Below are 25,819 nucleotides of genomic sequence, written 5' to 3'. Positions count from 1 at the left end.
TATTTTGAATCTTAACATCAAGTCAGAATTATATACCACCGAAATATAGAATAATTTATATGTCTGTGTATAGTTTTGCCTATAAACAAGCAACTTTATCTTGAAGTGAGTTCTGAGAATTGGCAGCCAGCTGCCTGAGTGAATTTCATCATTTAAAATTAATTTCTTAAGAGTTTCCTAATTTAAGATAGATTCAATAATAGCCCTTGTTGAAACTTTTATAGATCTGATGTTAAAAAAAGATGCTTTGAAAGGTAAAGAGCATGTGAAATTGGTACCTGGGTTCACGGCCCTCGCTGGATACTGGCTATGTAGGCCTCACCAAGTCATTTATGCTTCCTGGCTTCCGTTCTCTGAACCATATGTGCTGGCCTGCATGACTTGTACAGTCTTTTCTAATTTTTAAACGTTTGTGAGTCTAAGTTATGGATCAATTTTTTTTTTAATTTTTTTTGTGAGTAAACTGTAAATTTCCATTATTTCAGGGTTATTTTCATGCCTTCTCAATAGCACATGGGGGGAAATTATTGTAAGGTAATTCAATTTCCCAATGCTTTGGCTTACGTAAGGTATTGTAAGGTAATTCAATTTCCCAATATTTGGACTACGTGAATAACTGACACCACACTGCAGAGCTGAAGGTGCTGGTGTTGTCACATAGAGTAAGTTCCCACAAAGCCTTCATTCAATTGTATCATCAAATACATGAGCTTGACTTTCCCAATGTCTTCACCAGGCTCTTCATTTAGGGGGCATGTTTGTTCTTTCAGATGACGTTGTCCATGTGTTCTGTGTGGTAGGTCTTCAAAATTTGTATTTATTTTAAAACTTCTTTTTAAACTAGGGTTTCATGGTTGCAGTGTCAGGCTACCACAAGTATTAGGGGATAATCGGCTGCAGCAACACAAAGACACTTGATTTCTATCTAGAAAGGCGATGCTCTTTGATTCTTTAGTGTATTGGCCAATTTTTAAATTTTTTCTAGGCATCTAACCTTACAATAATAATCTACAAATCACCCCTTGTTGGTCCAAACATGTAAAAGCATCTATAAAATATCAAAATGTTGTGGCATTGTTTTGGGACTGTTCATAAAGTTATCACATTCCCCCAAATTTCTTATAACAAAAATATATTTTTGATTAGTTAATTAATATATATATATACTTATTCATTAATCAGGCTTTCTCTGAGTTTATCTGTAGGGTAGGGATAGGTGTGTGTGTGTGTGTGTGTGTGTGTGTGTGTGTGTGTGGAAAATCACCACAAATTAAGGAGATTAGAACCAACATAAAAAGGTAAGATCTCTGGCTTGATTTATCACAGAACTTTGTTTCCCAGATATAACTTTCTTTTATGAAGATCCCTCCAATGAGTTTATAAGTAAAAAAAAAAAATAGTTTCTTATGGTGGAAAATCTCTTTGGAAAACCTGGAAGAATGAGAAAAAAGAAAAAAAGGTATTTGTGAGTTCTGGAGATTATATAAAGGTTTCCTGAACTCTCTGAAAACTTACCCACTTAAGGTGACACCCCTGACAAATCTCATGGATTATCCTCAGTAGAGTGCATTGCTCCTCTTTTATGCTCCATCTTGTGTGATTTTAAGAGCTGAGTAGCTCTGATGTATTTTTGAAGCCAGGCTAAATTGACCCACCACTTTACAAATTTAAATTCTTTATGAATTGGCTATGGGTTATTGGTTGATTAGAGTGATTCTAAAATAAATAGTGACATATGTTCTGTGTTCCTAGGTCCAGTCATTTAACCTCACTGAATATTTGGGTTCTCATACATGTGTGGCCTGCATACAGCTCTCGATGTTGAACTTTTACAGTAATTTAGAGGCCTGTTTTTGAAGCAATCCAGTTTCGGTAATAAGTCACCATTGTGTAGACTCCAGGTTTGTTCCTTTGACCACAGTTATCTCCCCAGCTCACAATTCCAATGAGATACCAGGTATCTTTAAGATCTTTTATGACTAATGGTCCCCCAGAATCACCCTGAAGGAAAAAAAAGAGAGAAAGAAAATATTAGTTAAATATAAAGCTTATTACTTAAGATATTCTGATGAAGCACATATTTTATTATTAGGCATATGTATAGATTACCAATTACAGGATAATTAATTGAAACATGTATTTTAAAAGTTATAAAACCCTTTAAAAAGTCTATAAAATTTCAATGTTGACATTTTAATTTTTCAGCTTTATAGATATACTAGAGGCCCAGGGCACGAATTTGTGCACCAGTGGGGTCCCTTCGCCTGGCCTGAGGGATTGGGCCGAAACCGGCTCTCCGACATCCCTGAGGGGTCCCAGATTGCGAGAGGGCACAGGCCATCAGGTTAACTAACATATCCATCAGGTTAATTACACATCCATCCCTCACATAATTACTGTGTGTATGTGTGTGTGTGTGTGTGTATTTATGTGGAGGGGGCAGGTAAGAATGCATAAGATCTACTCTTAACAAATTTCAAATACATAACACAGAAAGTCAAGCTGATGTTGCTTTTCTTTTGACTCTAAGTAGGGTGCTTGGACTTCTGTTTGCTCAGACAGACTAAGCCCCACACCATATACCCCAGTACAAATGCTGTATTCTTGTCTTGGTGCCTGAGTCCCTTCCTTGATAACTTTCTCACTTTTTGTATAATTCTGGCTTATTACTCACTTGCACAGTCATAGGTTAGGAATCTTATGTCTGCTTCCCAATCCAGGGAAGGCTCTTCATGAGCACCAATCCTTCCTGAGGCTTATCATTAATCTCAACGTTTGCCTAGATTCCCATATCTTGTCTGCTCCTAGACTCCTGTTGCCACCTTCCACTTATCTGTCATGGCATGGGCCTCTCTTGGGATTCCCTGAATTCTAGCTGCCTTCCTCCACATTCTTAACAACTGAGCCAGGTGTGTGTCAGATTCTGTTCTTCCCCAGCCTATATGCTACATGTACATGTATGTAGCATACCTTTTTCTGACAGAGGCTTCCTATGTTTTGTAATCTGTGGGACTCTGGGAAGGGCTTGCTGCCACCTGATATTAATAACCCCATCATTTTATCAGGTAGAGAATCACCTCCTTGGAATTTTCAAGGATCTCATGTTATAGAGCAAGTGCCTCCAGGAAGAAACACACTTTTGTACCTTGTCAGAACACATACATGCAGAATAGATATTGGACGACAGAGGGGGACATGGTAAGGGCACTGGGTAGTCACAGCATCGTCTAACTCACTTTCTGAGCATTTGCTACTTCTTACCTCTCATCCTCCTATGTGAGACTCAACAGGTTGCCTGGGGTCCCCTCAAATATGAATTGTAGTTTCACACCTTTATAATTGTGGCTATGCTCTTCCTCTTTTCTATAATATCATTTTCTTATTCTATAATTGGACAAGTGTTATTTATCCTTCAAGCCTCATTTAAATGTGATCTTTCTGATACTTGCTGTAAAAATATTTGCTCTTCATTAATATCATTTATAACATCACATCATCGTTCTTTGTTCCTGAATGTTTCCTTCCTATATGTGAGCTCTTTAATAAAAGAGTTTTATGAATCTTTGGTCTTCTAGTATTAAGGACATTTAATTTTATTATTTATTTTTCTTTTTAATCCTCACCCGAGTATATTTTTCCATTGATTTTTAGGGAGAGTAGAAGAGAGAGGGAAAGACAGGAACATCGATGTGAGAGAAACACATCGATTGGTTGCCTCCTGGACCAGCCCTGGGCTGGGGAGGAGCCTGTAACCAAGGTACGTGCCCTTGACTGGAATTGAACCCGAGACCCTTTGGTCCACAGGCCGACGCTCTATCACTGAGCAAAACCAGCTAGGGCAAGGACATTTAATTTTCTTGGTTAGTTTGTTTGACACTATCAAAGGAACTCTGCCTATTTTGTGTAACAAAACATCTAAAAATATGTATGTTGTGAAATTTGCATTTAGAAATTTTTGAACTGATAAGATACCTGTATTTTGTACTAGTATAAAGAACATAGAATATTTCTTAATTCAGATAAAAAATATTTGAGTTAATGATATAAAAATAATGTCTCTCTGCCTACCCTGCAGGCATCATAAATGCCTTCCAGATATCCAGCACAAAACATCCCAAATTTTATATCACTGCCATATACATCTGGTTGCTTGCACACATCATCACTTATCATCTTGAGTTTGGCTTCTCGAAGGTCATTTTGAGATTCCCCTTAAGGAAAAACAAAATCATTTTAGTGTTTACAGTCAGCATTCTTAGTTAGAATGAAGAGAGCAAACATTATTCTAATCTTTTTCATACTGAAATTGTCAACACAGCATGAGTTTAATGTAAGCAGTTTCCAGAGGAAAATAAAATTCTGTTTAAAACCTGGCACATTTAAATGATTTTTATCCATATCACATTTTTTAATCCTCACCTGAGGACATGTTTTTTAAATAAATATTCATTTCAGAGAGGAAGGGAGAGAGAAATAGAAACATCAATGATGAAAGAGAATCATTAATAGGCTGCCTCCTGCACACCCTACACTGGGGATTGAGCAACCCAGGCATGTGCCCTGATCAGGAACTGAATCGTTAATGCCTGGTTCATAGGTCGATGCTCACCACTGAGTCATGCTGGTGGGGTCTGAGGACATGCTTTTATTGATTTGTAGAGAAAGAGGAAGGGGGAGAGAGAGAGAGAGAGAAAGAGAGAGAGAGAGAGAGAGAGAGAGAGAGAGAGAGAGAGAGAGATTAATGTGAGAGTGAAACATTGATTGGTTGCCTCCTACAAGTGACCTGACCAGGGATTGAACTAGCAACCTGGACATGTGTCCTGACCAGAAATCAAACCCGAAACCTTTCGGTGCATGGTATGATGCTCCAACCAACTGAACCACATCAGCTAGGGCCTTATCACATTTTGTTAATCCTCACCCAAGGATATTTTTTCATTGATTTTTAGGGAGAGTGGAAGAGAGAGGGAAAGACAGAGAGAAATATTGATGTAGGAGAAACACATCAATTGGTTGCTTCCTGCATGCACCCCAACCAAGGCTTGGGCCAGGGAGGAGCCTGCAACCCAGTATGTGCCATTGACCGGAATCGAACCTGGGATCCTTTGGTCCACAGGCCAACACTCTATCCACTGAGCCAAACTGGCTAGGTGGGGGGCCTTATCATATTTTTATAAATAGCTATACTAGCAAGAAATACCATTTTGTTTCTTTTCCTGAAAAATCTTTGTATCTTTCCCTTAAACATGATCAGTTTATATATTTAGGAAGACATTAATTTTTAAAAATAATATTTATATTTGTGGACTTTAGTTTATTTCCAGAACTTTGTAGGTCTAGTTTTCTCCCTTAGCTTGATAAAATAACTGTAACACTATGTATATTTATTTTATCCTTTGCATTTTATGAAGAACTTTCACACATAAAATGATATTTAAAGGCAATGATTTCATTTTTTTATGTATTGTAAGTTTGGGGCTCCAGATTATAAACTAGATTCTGAATTATAGAAACCAATATTATGGCAGGAAGATAACTATGGTACAGACAAAGAATATCACAAGCATTCACAGATCCTTACGTTAAACCTTATAGTCACTGGGAAACTGACACTAATAGACAGAATTCAGTAATAATCCCCACGATTTCTTTGTGATCTCCTTACCCCCAAATATGGGTGAAATCTCTGAATATAATGTGTATCATGAATATGATTAGGTTATGGTATGAGGCACAGGTGAGGAAATTTTTTAGGTGTAAACTAAGATGAATTCCGTTTGACAGAGTTCATCAAAAGGGAAACTTTCCAATATCATCTGACCTAATCAGATGAGCCCTTTTAAAAAGGGCTGAGGCCTTCCCTGGGTGTGAAGACTTTCCTAATGGCATTGAACAAGCAGTTGTCAGAAGTTCTATAGCTGCAAGCAACTGAATTGCACCACCAATCAATGAGCTTTGAAGAGAACCCAGAGCTGCAAATGAGACCACAATCCCAATCAAGACTTTGCTTGCTGTTTTAAATAAATCCTGGAACTCCCTGAACTGTTTCTCACCTCTTGTGAGAATGCTGAATATTGACTTTTTTTCAAAGAATTCACTTTTTTCCCATTAATTTTCTCTATTGTTTTCTTGCCTTTGTTTTTATTCATTTCCTAATCTTTATTATTTCCTTCCTTCTGCTTATTGTAGGTTTATTTTGCTGCTCCTTTCTAGTTACCTGAAGTGGGAACTTAGATTATTGATTTGAGACCTTTCTGCTTTTCTAATTTGCACATTTGCTGTAAATGTCCTTCTCTGCACTATTTTAGCTGCATTCTGTATATACTGGTATTTTGTTTTTCATTTTCATTCAATTCTGTGTATACTTAAAATTTTCTTCAAGACTTCCTTTTTGACCGATGGATTATTTACAAGGGAGTTGTTTAATTTCTAAGCATTTGTATATTTTCCTGGTAGCTTCATGTTACCAGTTTGCAGTTTGATTCCATTATGACTAGAGAGTATACCATGTATGATTTCAATTTTTTAAAGTGTGTGTACGATTGTTTTATGGACGTAGATATGGCCTATCTTGGTGAATGTCCATGGGTGCTTGAAAGAGTATTTGTTGTTGTTGTTGTTTGGTATGGTGTTCTATAAATGACAGTCAGATTCTATTGCTATGCAAAAAAGTATTATGCTAGGTATGGTTCTATACCAGCCTCAGACTCCAAGCCAGGAATGTTTCTTCTCACCATGCCAAAAGGAATCCGAGATGTCCCTCCTGTCATCCTGAAGCAGAGAATGCAAACTCTGCCTTAGGACGAAACCCCTCAGATAGAATGCAGACATAGAGGTGTCAGGCCTACAGCTCTACTCAGCCACCCTTGGAATTAAAAAAACAAAAAAACAATGGATAATAATTTCTATGACTAGTTATATTGCCTTAAAGAAAGCAACACGCTTCTCAGCTCGTATAATAGGGAAGGAAACCACATGGAACATCTATTCTGGGCCACATTAGTGAAAGGTATTCCTAGTTTCTTAGTAGAGACTGAGAATTAAAGGTTTATTCTTTAGAGTTTATTGTATTTAAATTGTATAGAGCTCTGTGAATGAATTTTGTCATTCTCAGAAAGCCCTTTCTCATCTTCTCAAGCCCAGAGTTCAAGAAACCCTCTCGCTGTTGTATATGTATGTACCTGGACCAGATTTTAATACTAACTTAATCTCCTAACAAGTAAAAATGATTTTATTTTTGAATATTTTGGGGGCATACAAATCATTTTTACTTGTTAGGAGATTAAGTTAGTATTAAATTAAATATTTTTAGAGAGGGCAATACCTGGTATTGCATAGAGAACGGCACGCAGAAATAGATTTTATTGTTGCTGAAGGAACCACCTTTTAAGTCTTCCTTAAAGCGAAACTGCCTCTCCCTCATTCCATGTGATGCTAACCGGGCTACCACACACCTGTCTTTCTTGGTGTGGGCATAGGTCTGAGTATTTGAGTTAGCCAATCAATCTGAGTACCCCTGGACACAAGCTGGGCCAAAAGAGATATTTTCAGGGATTAACATAGATTCTGGCAAGGAGAGAGACATCTTCTTCCCTTGGCCTCTATAGGTGGAGAGGAGGTAAATCCTGAGCTGCTGTTGGCCACTTTGGAGCTGGAATCCCTCCATATGAAGGGGGAAACAGAGCGAGGAAATGGAATGATTCAGAAACTCAGAAATTTAGTGACATCATAAGAAGTCCTGAATCCAGCTGTGTCTGAAGCCAGACTCATTTCTTTTTTCTTTTTTAAAAATACATTTTTATTGATTTCAGAGAGGGAGAGGGAGAGAGAGGTAGAAATATCAATGATGAGAGAGAATCATTGATTGGCTGCCTCCTGCACGCTCCCTACTGGGTATCGAGCCTGCAACCCATGCCCTTGACTGGAATCGAACCCAGGACCCTTCAGACTGCAGGCCAACGCACTATCCACTGAGCCAAACCAGCGAGGCCAGCCAGACTCACTTCTTGATTTCCAAATTACAAGGACAAAATTTGCCATTTCATCATTATTCTTTGCTTTAGCTAATCTGAGTTGAGTTTTTGTCACTTGCGAAACAGGAGCCCTAACTAATCCAACCAAGTTGTGGAAATGGCTGGCAATATTGATGGAAATTAAATCACACCCTGTGATCATTTTTGAGATACACACCACCGTAGTAAAGTGCTCCAAATCCTGTGATATAGACAGTTGAATTTGGTCGGAAGGATGCAGAAGCTTCTGGCAAACAAACTCGGCGGATGTCATCCGTAAAGGTGACTCTGGGAGAAAACTGCACAACAGCAATGTCGTACTCTCTTGCTGGGGAGTGATACTTCTCATGGAGAATAATTCTTTTGATATTTCTTTTCATTAGCGGAGGGTTGATTGTTGTTCCAAAGCTAACAGTCCATTCACGTGGATTTGCATTCCTAGAAAAAATAAGCAAATGAACAGACTATATAAACTGCACTACAATAATTGCATTAGGCTAATAAAAGAGAAAATAGCATCCTGAAAATACTTGATTGCACCAATAACTTTCTTTGACTATTTAAATGGAATCTACTGCTACTATTTTGAAGGATAAAACATACAAAAAGCATCTTAGACCTGAATCTAATACAGAATTATTAGATTTTAGAACTGCAAAGGCACGTAAAATATCATTTATCTCTTCAGCCAATATTTATTGAACATCTACGTGCTGAGTCTTATTCAAAGTGCTGAGGATAAAGTGGTGAACAAGACAGAAAAGGTTAGATTCTTAGTGAAGGAAAAAGAATGAAACAAATTAACAAATCCTATATAATAAAAGGCCAGACACCATAAGTATAACAACTGGAATGACCAGAGACCAGAACCACCACCACGGCCCCTAGCCGGGCTGGCCCCGCCCCCAAGCAAGCAGTTAGGGGCAATCAGGCAGGCAGGCAGAGTGGTTAGGGGTGATCAGGTAGGCAGGCCAGCGGTTAGGGGTGATCAGGTAGGCAGAAGGCCCCTTGCAGGGCTGGCCCCATCCCCCAGCAAAGAAAGGGAGGCCCAGGCCACCTGTGGCAGCCCTGTGGCAGGTGTGCGGACAGCCAGTGATTGCCCACAGAGGGAGGCACAGGCCAGCCAAGCCATCGCACCCCATGCCTGTCGACTGCAGAAGGAGGCCACCAGTGGCAGGGGAGTGGGAGGCAGTGCTGCACAGATGGCAAGCAGTGGCAGCAGCGGGGGTGGAGCCACCTGCCTGCAGCTGGGGGAAGGAAAGCCCTGATAGGCCCTGATCTCGGGCCAGGCCTAGGGACCCTACCCGAGGGGTCCCGGATTGTGAGAGGGTGCAAGCCAGGCTGAGGGACCCTCCCCCCACCCGCCAAGTGTATGAATTTTCATGCACCAGGCCTCTAGTAGGTACATAACCAAACAGTGACAAAGGCTAAGAATAAAATAAAATAGATCAATGGAATAGAGTACTAGGGGGTAGTTAGGGAAGGCTCTTTTGGGACATGACAATAGGACTAATACATGGTTGACAAGGAGTGAGCTGTGAGAAGATGGGAAGACAAGTTTCCAGACAAACTTCTCAACTCTTTAGACCAGAGAGGCTACAGTTCAGGACCCAAAGGAAGAATGGTGGGGGTGAGGTTGGAGAGGTAGGTAGGAACCAGATTTTAGAGTGCCTTACAGGTCATGAATAAAGTGCCTGGATTTTATTCAAGTGATATGGATGATTTTAAGATGACAGTACTGGAGTCTCATTTATATTTAAAAAAAAAACAAAAACATGTTGATTCTGAAAAATAGATTGTTGGATGGTAAGAGCGGATGAGTTAAAAGCTGTCAGAGGTCGTGTGAGAGATGGCCAATTGTGTATGACTTCTAGCTTGTGGGCTGGAGCAATTGGTGGATAATGGTGCATGCAGGGATTGGAAAGGTCATTTAGAGGTGACAGAATATCTAGTAAAGCCTGTGTTTTATACTTAAGGGAAATAAGGCCTAGATGGGCTACACTATTTGCCTAGTATCACATGTCTGCTTGCCTCTCTATACTCTTTTACTTATAGGACATGGTCTTCAACCAAAATTTATTTATTAAAAGCAAGATAAATGTTCCTTAACTAACTAATTAATTTAACATCATCCATAAGGGATAACCAAAGAGACAAATACTGTCTACATGGATACTTCTTTCTCAACCTAACTATTTCTTAATAGGTAGCTTCATAGAAAGAAGCACTTATTATAAACATATCAGTGGGGATTAAGTCTTATTTGATAGCTGTTAATTGTGCTGGGATTATTTTCATTTATGAGAAAATTTAAAATTTTGCTTTTTATATAGAATTTTTATGTGCAAAAATATTCTAATGAGAAAAACTAAAAAAGATTGGTTTATAAACACAATTGTTCAGATAGCATAAATATATTCACATTTTAAATTTATAAATCAGTCTTTTGTGAGATTTATTGATACAAATAGGCACTTGCAACTTAAAACGCCTAGAGCAACTTCACATAAGTTAGATATTTTGAACTTGGAAATGCAAAGGACAGAATTGTATTTACTCAAATGAGAGTGATCATTCTAACACTTTCCAACAATGGCTTGATACCAATTTGTGTTTATTACATATGCAGATTACAAACCAGAAATACCTGGCCCCAAATCAATAAGATGCAATTTACTGGTGATAAGCATAAAACAGTAATTTGGATCCCCAAATAAATTGTAAAATTCAAAGTGGTGACATCTGGTCTGAAAATCATCCTTGTAAATAGGATCTAGGAATTCTGTTGATTATTAGCTTTAAAAAAAATCATGTATTGAGGTTTCTTAAAGTGATAACTCAATATTAGACTACACTAATATAAAATAATCTGAGTAGTAAAGGCCATACAAAGTCATGTAGTCCTTTCACTGACCCAGTGCTTGGGAAATGGGACTTGCCGTGAGGAAGTCATATTCTTGGGTTCAACTCTACCATCTCCTAACATTGTGACCTTGGGCAAGTTACTTAACCTTTCTTATTTCCCTCACTGAAAAGGGGCTTCTAGGCAGGGTTTAGCAAGCAAAGGAGGCTATAGATAAGAATCATATAAAACAAATATTAAGCACCTAACCAAATGTTTTCAGCATATTGGGGCTTAATGAATGATGATAGTTGTTGTTACAAGAACACTCTAAAGTGGAGATTGTCTACACTTGAACCCTTTTGCAGATGGGGACATCATTGCTTTTATATTCCTTTCTTTACCTCAAAATCCCTTTCATCTTTGAGCATCTCTGACTGTTGAAAAATTCTTACTTATTACCTAGTTCTCCACAGGAAAGTATCTCAGATATCTATACTAATAAAAGGGTAATATGCAAATTGATCAGGAAGCCCTCACAGTAACGACCGAACAGCAGGCTGCGTGGGGTGACCAGGCTGGCAGGGAGGGCAGTGAGGGGCAACCAGGCTGGCTGGGGGACAATTGGGGGTGACCAGGCTGGCAGGGGGGCAGTTGTGGGTGACCAGGCCGTCATGGGGGGGCAGTTAGGGGCAATCAGGCCAGCAGGCAGAGACGGTTAGGGGTGACCAGGCAGGTAGGCAGGTGAGCAGTTAGGAGCCAGCTGTCCTGAATTATGAGAGGGATGTCCAGCAGCTGGACATCCCCTGAGGAGTCCCAGATTGGAAGGGTACAGGCTTGGCTGAGGCCTCTCCCCCACCACATGAATATCTTGCACTGGGCCTCAAGTGTGAATATAACTATTTATTATCTCTATCAGAAGTACAAACAAATAACCTGGGGAGCCAATTAAAATGCAGTTCCTGATTCGGTAGGGTGGAGATAGGGCTTGAGATTCTTTCATTTTTAACAAATTCTGTAGTTATGTCAATGCTGCTGGTCTATGAACTATGCTTTGAGTGGCAAGATTGTATGGATATACCAGCACCTTTCTTTATCGCCAAGGACTCGCTACTACTCTAAGAGCATTTTGTTTTGTCAAGTTCTCTTTAAGTGTATTATCCAGGACAGAATTCACTATTTTAGGCAGGATCTGACCAACAAAGAGTATGATATCTCATTTATTCTGGGTTCTGAATTTCTTTTAATGTAATCTAAATCACAATTGTAGTTTTGTGAATTAACTCATAGTAGGTTATCTTCCAACAGAAATTTCTAAGCAATTTTCACATGTTAAAGCACACCATTTAGTTCTTGCTATTACTATTACTCTAACACTAGAGGCCCAGTGCATGAAATTCATGCACAGGGGAGGGGGGTCCCTCAGTTCGATCTGCACCCTCTCCAATCCGAGACCCCCTTGGGGACATGCCTCTCACAATCCGGGACTGCTGGCTCCTAACCACTCTCCTGCCTGCCTGCTTGATTGGCCCTAACCCCTCTGCCCACCTGCCTGATTGCCCTTAACCACCTCTGCCTCGACCCCACACCCGGGACCCAGGATTCCCTCCTCTAGCCAGCCGCAAGCACCCAGGATCCAGGCTTTTCTCCCTCTGGCTGGCTACAAGCACTCGGGACTGGGCCGGCTTCCCTGAGCCTGCCACAGCCGCGGGCAACAGGGGATGGGTGGCTTTGCCCTCTCCCTGGCTGCAGCCGCAGGTCCTGGTGCCCGGGACCGCAGGGCAGGTGGCTTGTCCAGGGCCCGGCTTTGTCTGTAAGGATGTCTGGAAGACATCCAGTCTAATTAGCATATTACCCTTTTATTAGTATAGATAAAGTCCTTTTGAAATTTCTGTTTTTCTTACCAGGATATTTGGTATTGGCAAAAGGTCATAAAGTGAAGCTAGTTAGAAAGAAGTCTGAGGACCTAATCAATGACTACTTCACTCCACCTGCAACTTTCAAATAAGTATGCAAACGTAACATTGTTTTAGAAAAGAACCTGAGTTTTCTCATTTTACCTCAGTAATATTTGGGGATATTATTACTCAGAACACAATAAATCTCAGAGACTTTTTTTTAGCAGTAGTGGAGTCCATCTTAATATAACTTACTTCTTAAAGCAGTGTGCTGCAGTGATGAGCCACGTATTGCTAATCAAGGTGGCCCCACACTGATGTACGTTATCACGCTGAAGGGAAGCTTGCCAAGGCCAGGCAGCCTTGGCCGCAATGTCTCCGGACATTATTCTGTTGACTATTAATGGAACAACCCGTTTACCACAACCTGAAAGAGATGACACTATTAAGTTTTAAGAAATGTGTAAGTTTTGTTTTGATGCAAAGAACCTCTAATAGAGTACTACAATACAGTATTTGCATCTATCATTATATAAACATGTACAATATTAATATCCGTCCTCTGTATTTACCAATATGTTGATGTTTTATTTTTTCCCTCCCTTTATATATGTGGAATATATTGCCTACTGAAACTATGTACAGCTGCAAAGGGTTGGCACACTTCAAAGTGTGTATCCTAAGGACTTGTGGTATCAATTATCTACATATCCTGGGAGCTCATACTGAGATCACTGTTTCTCAATTTTAGGTGATTCAACAGTGTCACTTTGACATGAACTCTCACAAGAGAACTGACCAGACAAGTAATTGCCTATGTGTTGGAGCTCCTTCTTCTTTATATTTTTCTGAGTGGCCAGTTCTTAAAGTGTGCCTGAGGTAATGTATCGTGACCAGTCCCTCACCCTGCAGGATGGAGGTTCCATGTTTCCACATAAACATCACATTCACTATTGGTGGGAATAAATATGTACTCTGTTATGTGCATCAGATCAGAGATTAGTCTGCTGCTTAGGGTTCCTGCTAACAGTCAGCCTCCTTTATTAGCACCTTGCTAATAAGGAAAATAAACTAGCTTCAATTCTTGTTCTAACTAATTACGTACCAAAAGAGAAAACTGATTTTACTGGCATTGATTACACTCCAACTGTGGCCAGTCACTTTAAAATCTCCATCACTCTGCCATTGTTCTAGTTTACCATTTTTCTCCTCTGGAAGACTTCTACAGCGTCCCAGTTTATCTCCCTGTATCTAGTCTTGTCCCTCCAATCTGTTCTCCACATTGAAACTGAGTGATCTTTCTGATCTGAGTAAAACCCTTTAGTGATTTTTCACTGCCCTTCAAATAAAGTCAAAATGTGTCAGCAGGATTCTGGTCTTTGATCACTATTAACCATGCCTCTTTCTGATACCTTCAATTCCCATTCTGTGTTCCAGCCACACTGATATTTTGCAATTACAAGACATGACCATGTCCTTTCTTTCTAGAAGACATTTTTACATACTTCCCCTGCCAGGACACCCATCCTACTCGTCATTTGGTTCATGGTCTCTCCTCTTTGCTGTCTCAGATCACGTTCTGACTCCACAAGACGAGGTTAGCTAACTCTGATTAACTCTCATAGCAGTGTGCACTTTCTCTGTCATAGCATTTATCACACCATTTTAACATTTCCTGATTTATTTATGTCTTCCCCTAACTTCAAACTCTTAATTTTAGAAGCAGTATTGTGTCTTATTCACAATGATATTCACTTCCTGGCACTTAGTAGATATTAAAATGGTATTTGTTGAATGAATTAATTAATGAATTAAAATGTGTAGTGTGGCGTGTTTGTAAGACACATAGATGAATGTGTGAACAGCTTTGCTCAAATTCATCACCACTTTTATAAAATCTTTAAAAAATTTGGTTACACTGATGTAAAATAAGCAAGTGGAGCTGCTGTCAACCATAAAGGTAAGATATATTAAGCAAATTGTATACGTCAGTCACAGATAATGGAATCTATCTCCTCTCCGTCTCACTTTCTCATTTTATTTCTCAGCAGAAAGCACATTTGATAGCATTTAAAAATTAGAAAAGCAAGTCCATTTATTCCAAACCAGAAACATATATATACACATATGTATATATAGAACTTCTTCAAAATGCTCAAAATTTCAATCATGTAAAATGTTTTCTTAAACATGAGAAAAGGTCAATCTCAGAGTTAGAAATAAAAGTATTTCTATATTGCCCAATTGCTATTCTCTCCCAAGAAAAGTGGGACATGGATGGGAAATTATTAACTAATATTTGAAGATATTGTTCTTTCTGATGTGGAAATAGAACTTGTTTTTATAAGCTAACTAGACTTACATGCTTGGACAGTTAACTTCCCTGTTGATGAGCTCATTGCTGAAAAACAAAATAGAACAAAGAATAATAATTTGACATTCTCCTGATTGGCCTCCATGACCTGAAATTATCAGGAAGTGCTGACCATATATGGATTCTAGACAGTACTCATCAGTCAGGAGAATGGCTACCAGATGTAACAGGATATGTGCACAATTTTTGTAGAGACTTATAGGCAACCTCCAATTAGGTGCAAAATACCTCAAGCACTGGGTGATTAGGGCACAAATAGTGAATATTAAAATTCACAAATAGTTTATATTACTACAGAACAGTAGTTTTCCAATGGTGCAGAAAACACCCTCTTTGGATTTCATCTTAGAAGATAGAAAAAGTGGGGAACTAGGGAGCAAGTAGATGACGTTTTGAGGCTCAAACCCAGCCTCAACCAGAGCAGGTCTGCTTTTATCTCTTCTGTTTAAGAGTTCACAGAAGCCTTTCTTTGGTAAAAGGGTTTAGGAATAATAATAATAAAAAAAAACACATTGAAAACACTCATTCGAACTGTACTTAAAATACTTCTAAAACATAGCTTCTAAATGATCAAAATGATTTTTTCTGAAGAGTAAAAACTATTGTGTATTCTTATCCAACATCAATTATTGAACACAAACTGAAATTAAATTCTGTTTATTTCCCACAAAGTTAGGGATCTGATACAGAAAGCATGAATACTTAAAGTTAAGTTGGTGGAAGGTTGCCTGAATACTGATGATTTTCAAGATAAAATTGTTTGCTGAGTAGAATGAAGATAAACTTATACAAATTTCCACCAGTGGTATGTTTAGACTCATGTTTTCTGCATTTAACTTCTCATTGTACAAAATAAGAATTTTTCTCCACCTTCTATAAGTCCCACTTGGAAAACTAGTGATGATGAACTCTGTAAATTGGGGTTTTGAAAATATTGAATTCAAAGATACCCTTGAAGGCATGCCCAAATTATTATATGGTGAAGAATCAATTTCTCAGGACACATTCTCAATGCTTACTCTATGGAAGGAACTCAATTTTCTGTCAAATACTGTTTTTAGTAAATTTCTTATTTCACTTAAAAAAAATTTAAAATGCCGCACCGTAGTAATGCACTAAAATGGAAAATAGTATAATGTTAGAATTCTTCAGTTAAAACTTCTTCAGTTTAGTTTGAGCACGATGCAAATATCTCTTTTCCAGGAATGATACCAGGTTAAGTGTAATGGTTGTAAGTGTAATTGGATTTTTAAGGGTTGACTTTTTAGGGAGTATGATTACACCTAGAGGTAAACTACCTATATACAAGTCACTCGCTGTTGAAGGTTTCTAATTTGTATCAATATTTTGACTTTCCACATCTGGGAGCACAAAGAAACATGAACACCCTAGTCTTGAAAGTAACCCTGAGTCGGGAGTAATGTAGTCAGTATTCAGGGCTCTACAGCCTACAAGTAACATGATGGGAGCGGGAGCGCTCCCAATGCAGGTAGGCAGTGAGCTGCTCTGCCACAGCCATGGCATTTGCGATGCAAAGATGTTGACTTTGGCTTTGCTTTCACACACTGCATCACATGAAGGACCCACACCACACAGTTATTTGTCAAAACAAAAAACATATTTTGGCAAATTTATGGATAAATCTTGGGCTGCAGTTTTTTATTCCTTGGGAGTCTCCCAAATTAAGTGTTTCTATAGAGCAATGTTTTTGCCTGTAAGAACAGCCTTGAGGTTTCTTAATGAGCTTTCCACTAAATGGGCCTTTCCTAAGCGCTAACAAACACTGCTCTTTTTACATTTATAAATTTGGAAACCTTCAAGGTTCTAGCTTTTTCTATTACCAGTCACTCACATTAATGCTTTCAGTTTCCAAAGCATATGCACAATTTACTAGTTTTCTACGTGGTAATAGTCTATATGTTCATATATACATGTGCGTGCGTGCGTGCGTGCGTGCGTGTGTGTGTGTGTGTGTGTGTGTGTGTGTGTTTTCCCCTATATCCTCATGGTATTTCTATGATTTCAGGAAGAACAAACATTATCATTACAATTTTATAGATGAGAAAATGAAGCAAAGGCCTGGGCCAATTACTTGGTTAGTTCTGCAGTGACTCAATGGGGTTAGAATTAGTCAGGTAACTCTTAAATCAGGTTCTCCATCAGCATCCTACCCTTAATCTACTCTAGTCATCAAAATAAACTGCAGTGTACAATCTGAGTCTGTAAGAAACAAAAAGATCAAGCAATCCATGACCATTTCACACCTCATTTCAAGTTTCAGATAGGTCAGGCTTTTAAATTCCTGGTAAGTTAACTGGTTATTGGGAATTAAATAGAACATACCATATAACTTATCAGGATTGCCACTATTTCATAACCTTGATTCATTTGCTTTCCCACCTGACAAAGAAGGTGGATTAAGCCCTTGACAGTTTCTTCCCCCTTGGGTTGGGAGAGGTCCACAGCTTTATTCCTTGAGTAGCTGACTCTTTGCCACATCAGCAAACTCCTGCCCATCCCATTCACTCAGATTTTTGCTTCCTGGTCAGGTTTCCTCTTGAAGAGTCAGTCAGACCCTTACAAGGGCAGGGCATCCTGTTTCCCATCTGATATTAATCACTCTGATTCTCTCTGTGATGCTAAGGATGGTGTCCATTGGAATATGTAGGGAAGTCTGCATTTGTCTGCCGGAAGTAGATGCAGCTTAATATACAAGGGTGGACAGGTTTTTGTCTAGCTGGACTCATCAGGGTATGCTAATAAGGAATGAATTTCTAAGAGATGAATCTTAAAAAACAGAATTTCTAAAATGTGTTTGACCACAGAGCCATTTTAAATAAAGCCTCTCAAGAAATTAGAGATCTAGATTTGAATTTTGCCTCCTTTTAACAATTAGAGTCCTTAATCTTTTGAGGCCTTCATTCACATCTATAACATTTGCCTACTTCATAAGGATCTAGAAATTAGATGCAGCATATAAAGGGCACAGACAGGGCCTTGATAAAAGTTGATTCTCTAGTTCAGAGAAGTGATAACAGTATAATTGTTTCAATAATTTTTTTTCTAGGTAATTTTTACTTATTAATTATAAGATTGCTTTAGTGGCTCCAAAGCAATCTTATAATTTTCCAAATGCCCATAGGAAAAAAGTTAACAAAAATCTTATAATTGCCCTAGCCAGATTGGCTCAGTTGATAGAATGTTGGCCTGTGGACTGAAGGATCCTGGGTTCGATTCTAGTTAAGGGCACCTGCCCAGGTTGCGGGCTTGATCCCTAGTAAGGGGCATGCAGGAGGCAGCCAATCAATGATTCTCCCTCATCATTGATGTTTCTATCTCTCCTTCTCCTTTTCTCTCTGAAATCAATAAAAAATACATTTTTTAAATGTAATAATTTCAGTATATACAGAAACACATGCGTTTGTTTAGAAAGGTCCCACCCAGAATTTCATATTTGGAATAGAAATATGGCATGTAAGTTTAAGATGAGACACAAAATGAACCTGATAGAGAATTTCACATCACACAGAAAGGTGCCTACTTACCATTAACTTGCACTGATGAGGCATTTATTGACAAGGCTCTTGTGATCCTTATCTTCTGGTTTAAGATGCTATGGATTTTCTTCTTCCTTACTGCCCTTTGCTCAGCAAAGGGGAACTGGAACACCATAATGATATCTGCTTTCACACCACCGTCCTCTGGACTTTGAGACATAAGAGAAAGGTGATTATTCGAAGTAATAATCTGGTATCAACGTACACATTTTCCTGTATTTTCTTCCCCGGAATTATGCCTCAATTGTTGGACTCACACAAAAATTCATTGACAATGGCTACAAATTTAAAGGAGTTCATAAGATTATGATAATGTTGCTTGAATATTATGGCAAATCAGAATTTCAAAATAAAAGGCACGAAGTCCAGAAAGTTTCAGCAAATATGTTCCTTTTATCTCCTAAGTATTATAGAATTTACCCATTTTATAAAATTCTTCTGGTGGTCACTAGTTAGTCAGCAAAGTTGTAAGGAACTTGGAGTAAGTCTGTTACTAGGCATTAGTCTATGGGTGAGAAAAGTGATTATTTCCTTCAAATAAATCTGTCTAAATATATTCATTTTCTTTAAGAAGATGAGTCATACAGGCCCATACATTTGTACCTATTATGTATATGTTCAGCTATGTGCTTTCCAAATAACACAATAGAAACCTCTGAGCAATTCCTGCAGCTGATATGAGTCTTCCCCCTCCACTACAACAAACAGAACATTTATTAAAACAGAAACCTCTTTTTGTTTAGGTGTGCCCACTGACACTGGGGCTTTATTACAGGTAAAACTAATTGTCCCAAACTGTAGTCAACTTTTCCTTCTTAATATTTTTGAAATGACATATTTGTCAAAAAAAATACAACATGGTGCCTGCAGTGACATGCTGCTGGGTTTTCCCCTGACACATATTCTGGTAGTTCCAGATATTGAATCCTGGTTCTGTTTCACTTGGGAAACTGTCACTTGGGGAACTTTGAACATATCACTTAACCTCCCCCCTGCCCCAAGTTTTCATTTTCTCCTTTACAAAATGGTGATCAGTGCTATGTCTTGAGACTGTTGTAGAGATTATGTTTATGAGAAACCATAGCCAAAGCCTAGCTCATAGAGATGCAGAATATATGAGGGTCCCTGTCTCCTTGGCCCTTTGTCCCATTAGGCTGTGACTCCACCTTTGCCCAAACATACATACGTCAGTCTGACTACTCGGTTCTTGATATAATGCTTATTCAAGGCCGAATCTATAAATATCTCATCCACCTGTTATTACAACAAGAGAGAAACTTTGTGTTAATAAAATATTTCATAATAAGAATATACTCCCGATTAAATACTAAAGCAGTAGAAAAACAATTTAACATGGGTAATATCATTATTTAAACCAGTGGTTCTCTACCCTCACAGTACAACAGAGTAATTTGCAGGATTTTAAAAAATTACAGATGCTGGGGTTTATCTTCCAGAGTTTTAGTTAAAATTGGTCTGGAAGGGACCTAGGCATTCATATTGTAAGACTTTGGCCAGGTGATTCTGAATGTGCTGGTGTAGGTATCTTGGGTAGAGAATTCCTAAACGCCATAGAAGGTAAAGCAGAAAATGACAGAGCAGCCACCGGGCTTGAAGGGAGGCCTTGAGAGGTGCTGGAGAGAACTTGGCTCTTTCCTGGGTTTGAAGCCTATCCTGCTGCTCACAAACTGATTCCATTTGAGCCTTAGTTTCTTAACCTGTAAGACAAAGATATTGTATGCTGCTCCTAGGGTTTCAAAGATTAAACACATGTAAGATGCTGGATATATTATGGTAGTCAACTACTGGTGGCTCCCTAGTCTCCCTCTGGGCATTTCACATCTCAGATTTCTTTGCAGGTCTTCAGCTGTATGTATACTAGTAGGAAAGAGGGATTAGGAATTTAGGAGAGAGCCAATGATTTTTAAATTGTTGTTGTGGATTGTGGGCTCTAGGGTAAATCAAGGAGGAAGAAAGAGTAAGATGGTGTTTCAGGTTAGATAAGAATTGTGTTACTCATTTTATGTCACCAAGGAAGGAGAAGAAAAGCTACTGTTTTAGTCCATATGCACAGTTTGAATTGCTTGTCATAGCACTATTATGCTGTGGTTTATCACACCTAGATTTGGCTTGCAGTACCCTATAATGACCACTTGGTGGCAACAGTGTCATCAGAATGCTGGCACTGCATTTCACATTTGGTAGATCAGCCACAGGTGCAAAAAACCATGTCCTACACCCTTATGGAAGGAGCAAGAAGACCAACTATCATTTTGAAAAACACAAAAGATAGAAATAAATGGAAGGCTGTTTTAGGGCTCAAGGAATACGTTACGACTTCCTTAACATCATTAGTCATCCCTACTCTGTGAACTAAGAATTATATTGATTCTTATTTTCCATAATAATAAAATCATAATATGCTAATTAGACCAGATGTCCTTCCATACATCCTTCCAGAGGAATCCAGGGCTGCGAGGCAAGCCCGGGTCCCGGGTGCCAGAGGGAAGCCGGTGCTGGCAGCCGGGGGAAGGAAAGCCTACTCTAGCACAAATTTGGTGCATTGGGCCTCTAGTATTTAAATATGAAACTAAGACTCAGAGACATCATATGAATTTCTCTGGAATTACGTGAATAATAAACTTGGACTTAAACCTAGGTCTTCTGTCTGTAGGTCTCTTCTCATCAAACACACAACCTCCCTGTTAAATGTGATATACACCTTACTTCAATTTTTTTATAGAACACATAATAGTAAATTATAAAATAACTAGTTGGTTGACTTTAAAAGAAAAAGTATAAAAGATGTAAAGATATGCATTTGGTAATAGCTGTTCATTTAAGATCAAAAGCGGCACTTGGAAAACAGAGAAAATGCTAGGATCCAAAGTATAATTTTATTTGTGTTTAAATAAAAGCTTAAAGGGACTGAGAAGGTAAGGGGTTTATTTACTAGTAACGAAACTTTTTGGAATATATGTTTTTGCAAGAGTGACATTATTATAATCACTTCTTTCTTGTATTCCACAACCAGTCCTATTACTCAGTTTTCTGGGGGAAATCCAAAAGAAAAGCAAAGACAAACCAAAGAACAACAGAGATAAAAGTGAAAATATTAAAAAGAAGAAAACTTAATAGCAGTTGGATATCTTTCAAAATTTGGTTTGTAATTATTCTCTGGAATCCCAACCACAGTTGATCCCCTGGCTCTGTGTAACTTGTTGGTGAAGGTATTGGAGTAAGTTTGTGACTCTGGATGATATCATTCATATGGCAACATGGCTACTGAGAAGACTATCTACACCCAGCATCAGCTTCATCTTTGAATGACTCAACTGTCTGGGAAGATAGGAGCTGAAATAACAACGTAAGAAATATCTGGGTAGAAGTAACTTCAGTAATTATAGTAATAAAGGACTTTCTTCCTTATAACTCAAATTCCAGGACCTTGCCTCATTGATTAGGTCTGGGGTGAGGCCTGGATTTCCAGGTGGTCAGGTAGCTTGAGGAAAACACTTTGAGAAATGCTACGACACAGACTGGCTAGGAATATTGCACTAACTAAATTTATGAAGGGAAAAATTAGAGCAAACATGAACATAAACTTTATTGCTGACTGGCATTTACTAGTATGTATGAACTAGCTTTCTAGACACCCGAAATCATGTTTCCCTGGTAGATGAAGGCCTACCTCATCAGAAACACTCCACCAACACTTTTTGGCATTCTAAATTCCCAGAAATGTTGGAGGACACTTAAGTTGTGTGCCAGCTTGTTATAAATTTATTATTTATACCACCTAATAGAGTAAGTGGTTTCTAAATCTATCCTACTTCCCATCTGGGGCACTTGTAGAGTTTTGTAGTTGGAGTTACTCTCCTAACATTGAATAAAGACCCCCTTTCAGGGTAGTACCTCTTTGTGTTGGATGATTTTGAAATGCTAGTAATTGCACTGAGATTAAGTTCTAAGAGGGCAATTGGAGGTTAGTTGGGTGTTTAATGAAAGAGTTAGGGAGAGGCTGTCAACTCAAACAAACAGACCTCACCCAACCATTCAATGATCATTCCCAAACGAATTCTGTTTACACACGTAGCCTCCTTTCACTGTCAGATGCTCCCAACTGAATCCTCTCTCAGCAGTCTTTGTATTCACATAGGGGGAGTTTCAGGGCTGAGAATGCAAACTTCAGATAGTTAAGCCACTGAAGATTGCCCAGTGAGATATAAAAGCAGTTCCTTCCACCATCATACCAGATGAGCCCCAATGAACCAAAATATGCCATGAAGAAAACTTCAGATTCTGTTGATTTCTCACAATTATAACAAGAATACCACATAAAGGATGTATAAAAGATGTATTTTTAAAAATACGCCACTAAGCCTTAGTAAGGCTTAATGGATGTTGCTTGCTACAAGGGTTGAACTCAAGGTAGAAACAAAAAAAACAGAACACAATTGAATCTGAGCCTCTAGCCATAAAGTCAGACATTCAAGGGCCTCACCATGTGCCAATGCCCCCGACCCCCTTCAGCACCACCACTACCTTTCAGGCTTGGCTATGCCCTTGCCCTTCTCAAGCTATTCTTTCAGTCAGAAGCACCCTCCCCCATTCTGCTAGCTCTGTGTTTCTGAAGCACAGCTCTCCTTCAAGGTCTGTTTCAGATAATACCTTCATTGGGGTTATTCCTTGAACCTCAGAGTAATCATTTTTCCTCTTGTCTTAATTTTTCTTATCCCTCTTAAACCTTCCACTCCTTAATATAGTTACTTATGCAAATATGTTATTTCCTCTACTAAATGACAAACCCTTTCTCGATAGGAACTGTGATTCATCTTTTCATGCTCTACAATATATAGGAATGCAGCATGTTTTTGTTGAGTGAATTAATAAAAGAGAAATTTATTTATCAGAAAGTCTTGCATTTATCAGGATATTTAAAAGAGTTTTTAATGAGCTTTATGTCAAATTGTGATTAATGCTCCTAGAGAAAAAAATTGCCCATGAATTATTTGAAACATTTTCCTCCTTGTTGACATTCTCAGGTAATTTGATTCCTTGTGGAAAACTCCTCTATAATGAGACTACACTAGTTATGATAGAAGACTAGTATGACTGCTGTCTTCTACCTGTGCACCATGCACAGACTCCATTGTATCTAAGCTCATTTGCTTTCACACCAACCTCTGAGGTAAATACTGTCATAAAGGTAAGTAAGTGAATTGCCCAAGGTGACACAGCAGTGAGCCAGCTGACCTCAGTGTGAGCAAACAGGTGGGCTCTCGCTAAGGGTTCCTACCCATTTACATGTAGCAAGCAGCGTGTTAGAGGGACCAGAAACTGTTATACTCCTCTCCGAAGGCAGACTGTTTTCTTTGCTCCCCAAAATAAAGGTCATAATCTCAATAGTTCTATTACAATCCTTTAAAGTTATTGTATCCAGATTTTTGGTGAAACCCAAGATTCAATAAGTGAGCTGTGACTCATTATAAGCCTGTATAGAGCATGGCTAACCTGAGCATTGGTGGGGCTCCCAGGATTTGGGGGCTTGTTGACCTTCTGGGAATCAAGTCACTTCATTTTCACAAAAGTCCTCTTTATAACTCCCACAGCTTTGCAACCAGTTTGTGTCTTTTGGAGAAGGCAGCTGGATCCATTGTCATATGGGATCTGTGGGTGTGTGAGCAGTTTCCATGGAAGTGTGGCATTCTGATTACTCTAAACCGGGAAGTAATTATAGCAACCCAATGGGTTGTATTGTTATGTGATGTTACCGAAGTTGTTTCTTTTATTGTACTACTACTTCCTCAGTGTTTCTTTGTAAAATGCCAGAAGGAAACAGACATCTGTGACTAACTAACTATATATCACAAGTAACAATACATTGGATAAACTTATCTCAAATTGGTTTATATTCCTGAGATTGACAGGCAAAATAAAGTCATAGAATTAAATTTTTTTGCAATTAAGGGTGATAAAGACATTATTAAGTATAGTACATTTAAGTATACTACCAAAGCCTAGATCTCTGAATTATCTTTTTTAAAAGAGGAAAATATATAATTAGTCGCTGTTTAAAGTTGTACTGAAGATGTTTAAACCAGAATACTCAAAGCAAGAGATGATCATTATTTAGAAGATTCATGTCCTCTCCAGGTGATTGTTCTCAAAATGTCTAAATTTGATTATTCTTTCAGAAGGAGAGAGAGAGAGAGAAAGAGAGAGAGAGAGAGAGAGAGAGAGAGAGAGAGAGAGAGAGAGAAATTTATCTTAGACTCTCTTATAGTGCCTGAATAATGAATAATAGCCTAAGCAGGTTATCCAATAGAATGAAGATTGTGAAATATTTACAACTTTATTAGGAAGTTTAAAGATAGCTAATATTGCTTCCTTTCACCCAAAAACTTACCTCAGAAAACACCCATCCACATCTTTCCTCCAGTCATAGATTGTTTATGTCCCCCCCCCCCCCCAAATTTATACACATACATTCTTGATAGCTCAATTGCTGGTTCTTCCTTTTCAGATTGAACTCATTGGAATTAATAATTATTCAAAGTGTGTATATGTTTTTTTGGGGGGACACCCAGTAAATGCAAATATATCCACTAACCTCCTTCCTCTCTCTATTACAATTGCTTTAACTGTTGTCTTTCTCTTCATAAACTGACACAGATAAAAGAGATTGTACAGTAAAAACAGTAATAAGAGACAAAGAATATAATGATAAAGGGCCAATTTATTTAGAAAATATAACAATAATAAATATATATTCACCCTACATCAGAGCTCCTAAATTAAGTAAATACTAACAGATTTGAAGGGACAGACAACAATAAAATAATAGTAGGAAATTTCAGTATCTCACTTCCAACAATGCATAGATCATCCAGGCAGAAAATCAACAAAGAAACATTGGACTTGACCATATGGATCTAACAGAACATTATATCTAATAATAGCAGCAAAATAATACATTCTTCTCAAGTGCACACAAAAATTCTCCAGAATAGATCATATGGTGGGTCATAAAACAAATCTTAGGAAATATTTAAGAAGATTGAAATCATACTAAGTATATTTTCTTACTATCATGGTATGAAAGTAGAAATCAGTAACTGGAGGAAAGCTAGAAA

General features: G+C 38.4%; 1 protein-coding gene across 1 annotated transcript in view; it reads right to left on the bottom strand.

The window, feature by feature from the left end:
* Positions 1-1,839: 1,839 nt before the first annotated feature.
* TMPRSS11A (transmembrane serine protease 11A) overlaps positions 1,840-25,819 on the bottom strand; it is a gene marked incomplete at both ends in the record, with an annotated part of 38,978 nt that continues 14,998 nt past the window's right edge. Inside the window, 7 exons of the mRNA XM_080655839.1 lie at positions 1,840-2,001; positions 4,069-4,211; positions 8,191-8,450; positions 13,008-13,179; positions 15,115-15,153; positions 18,672-18,832; positions 19,870-19,937. Of these exons, the coding sequence (XP_080511965.1) occupies positions 1,840-2,001; positions 4,069-4,211; positions 8,191-8,450; positions 13,008-13,179; positions 15,115-15,153; positions 18,672-18,832; positions 19,870-19,937 (1,005 nt within the window). The remainder of the gene's footprint in view (positions 2,002-4,068; positions 4,212-8,190; positions 8,451-13,007; positions 13,180-15,114; positions 15,154-18,671; positions 18,833-19,869; positions 19,938-25,819) is intronic.

This window comes from Plecotus auritus, assembly GCF_963455305.1.
Source record: "Plecotus auritus genome assembly, chromosome: 1".
NCBI classification, from domain to species: Eukaryota; Metazoa; Chordata; class Mammalia; order Chiroptera; family Vespertilionidae; genus Plecotus; species Plecotus auritus.
The sequence above is the reverse complement of the archived record's forward strand: the minus strand, read 5'-3'. Positions and strand labels throughout refer to the sequence as shown.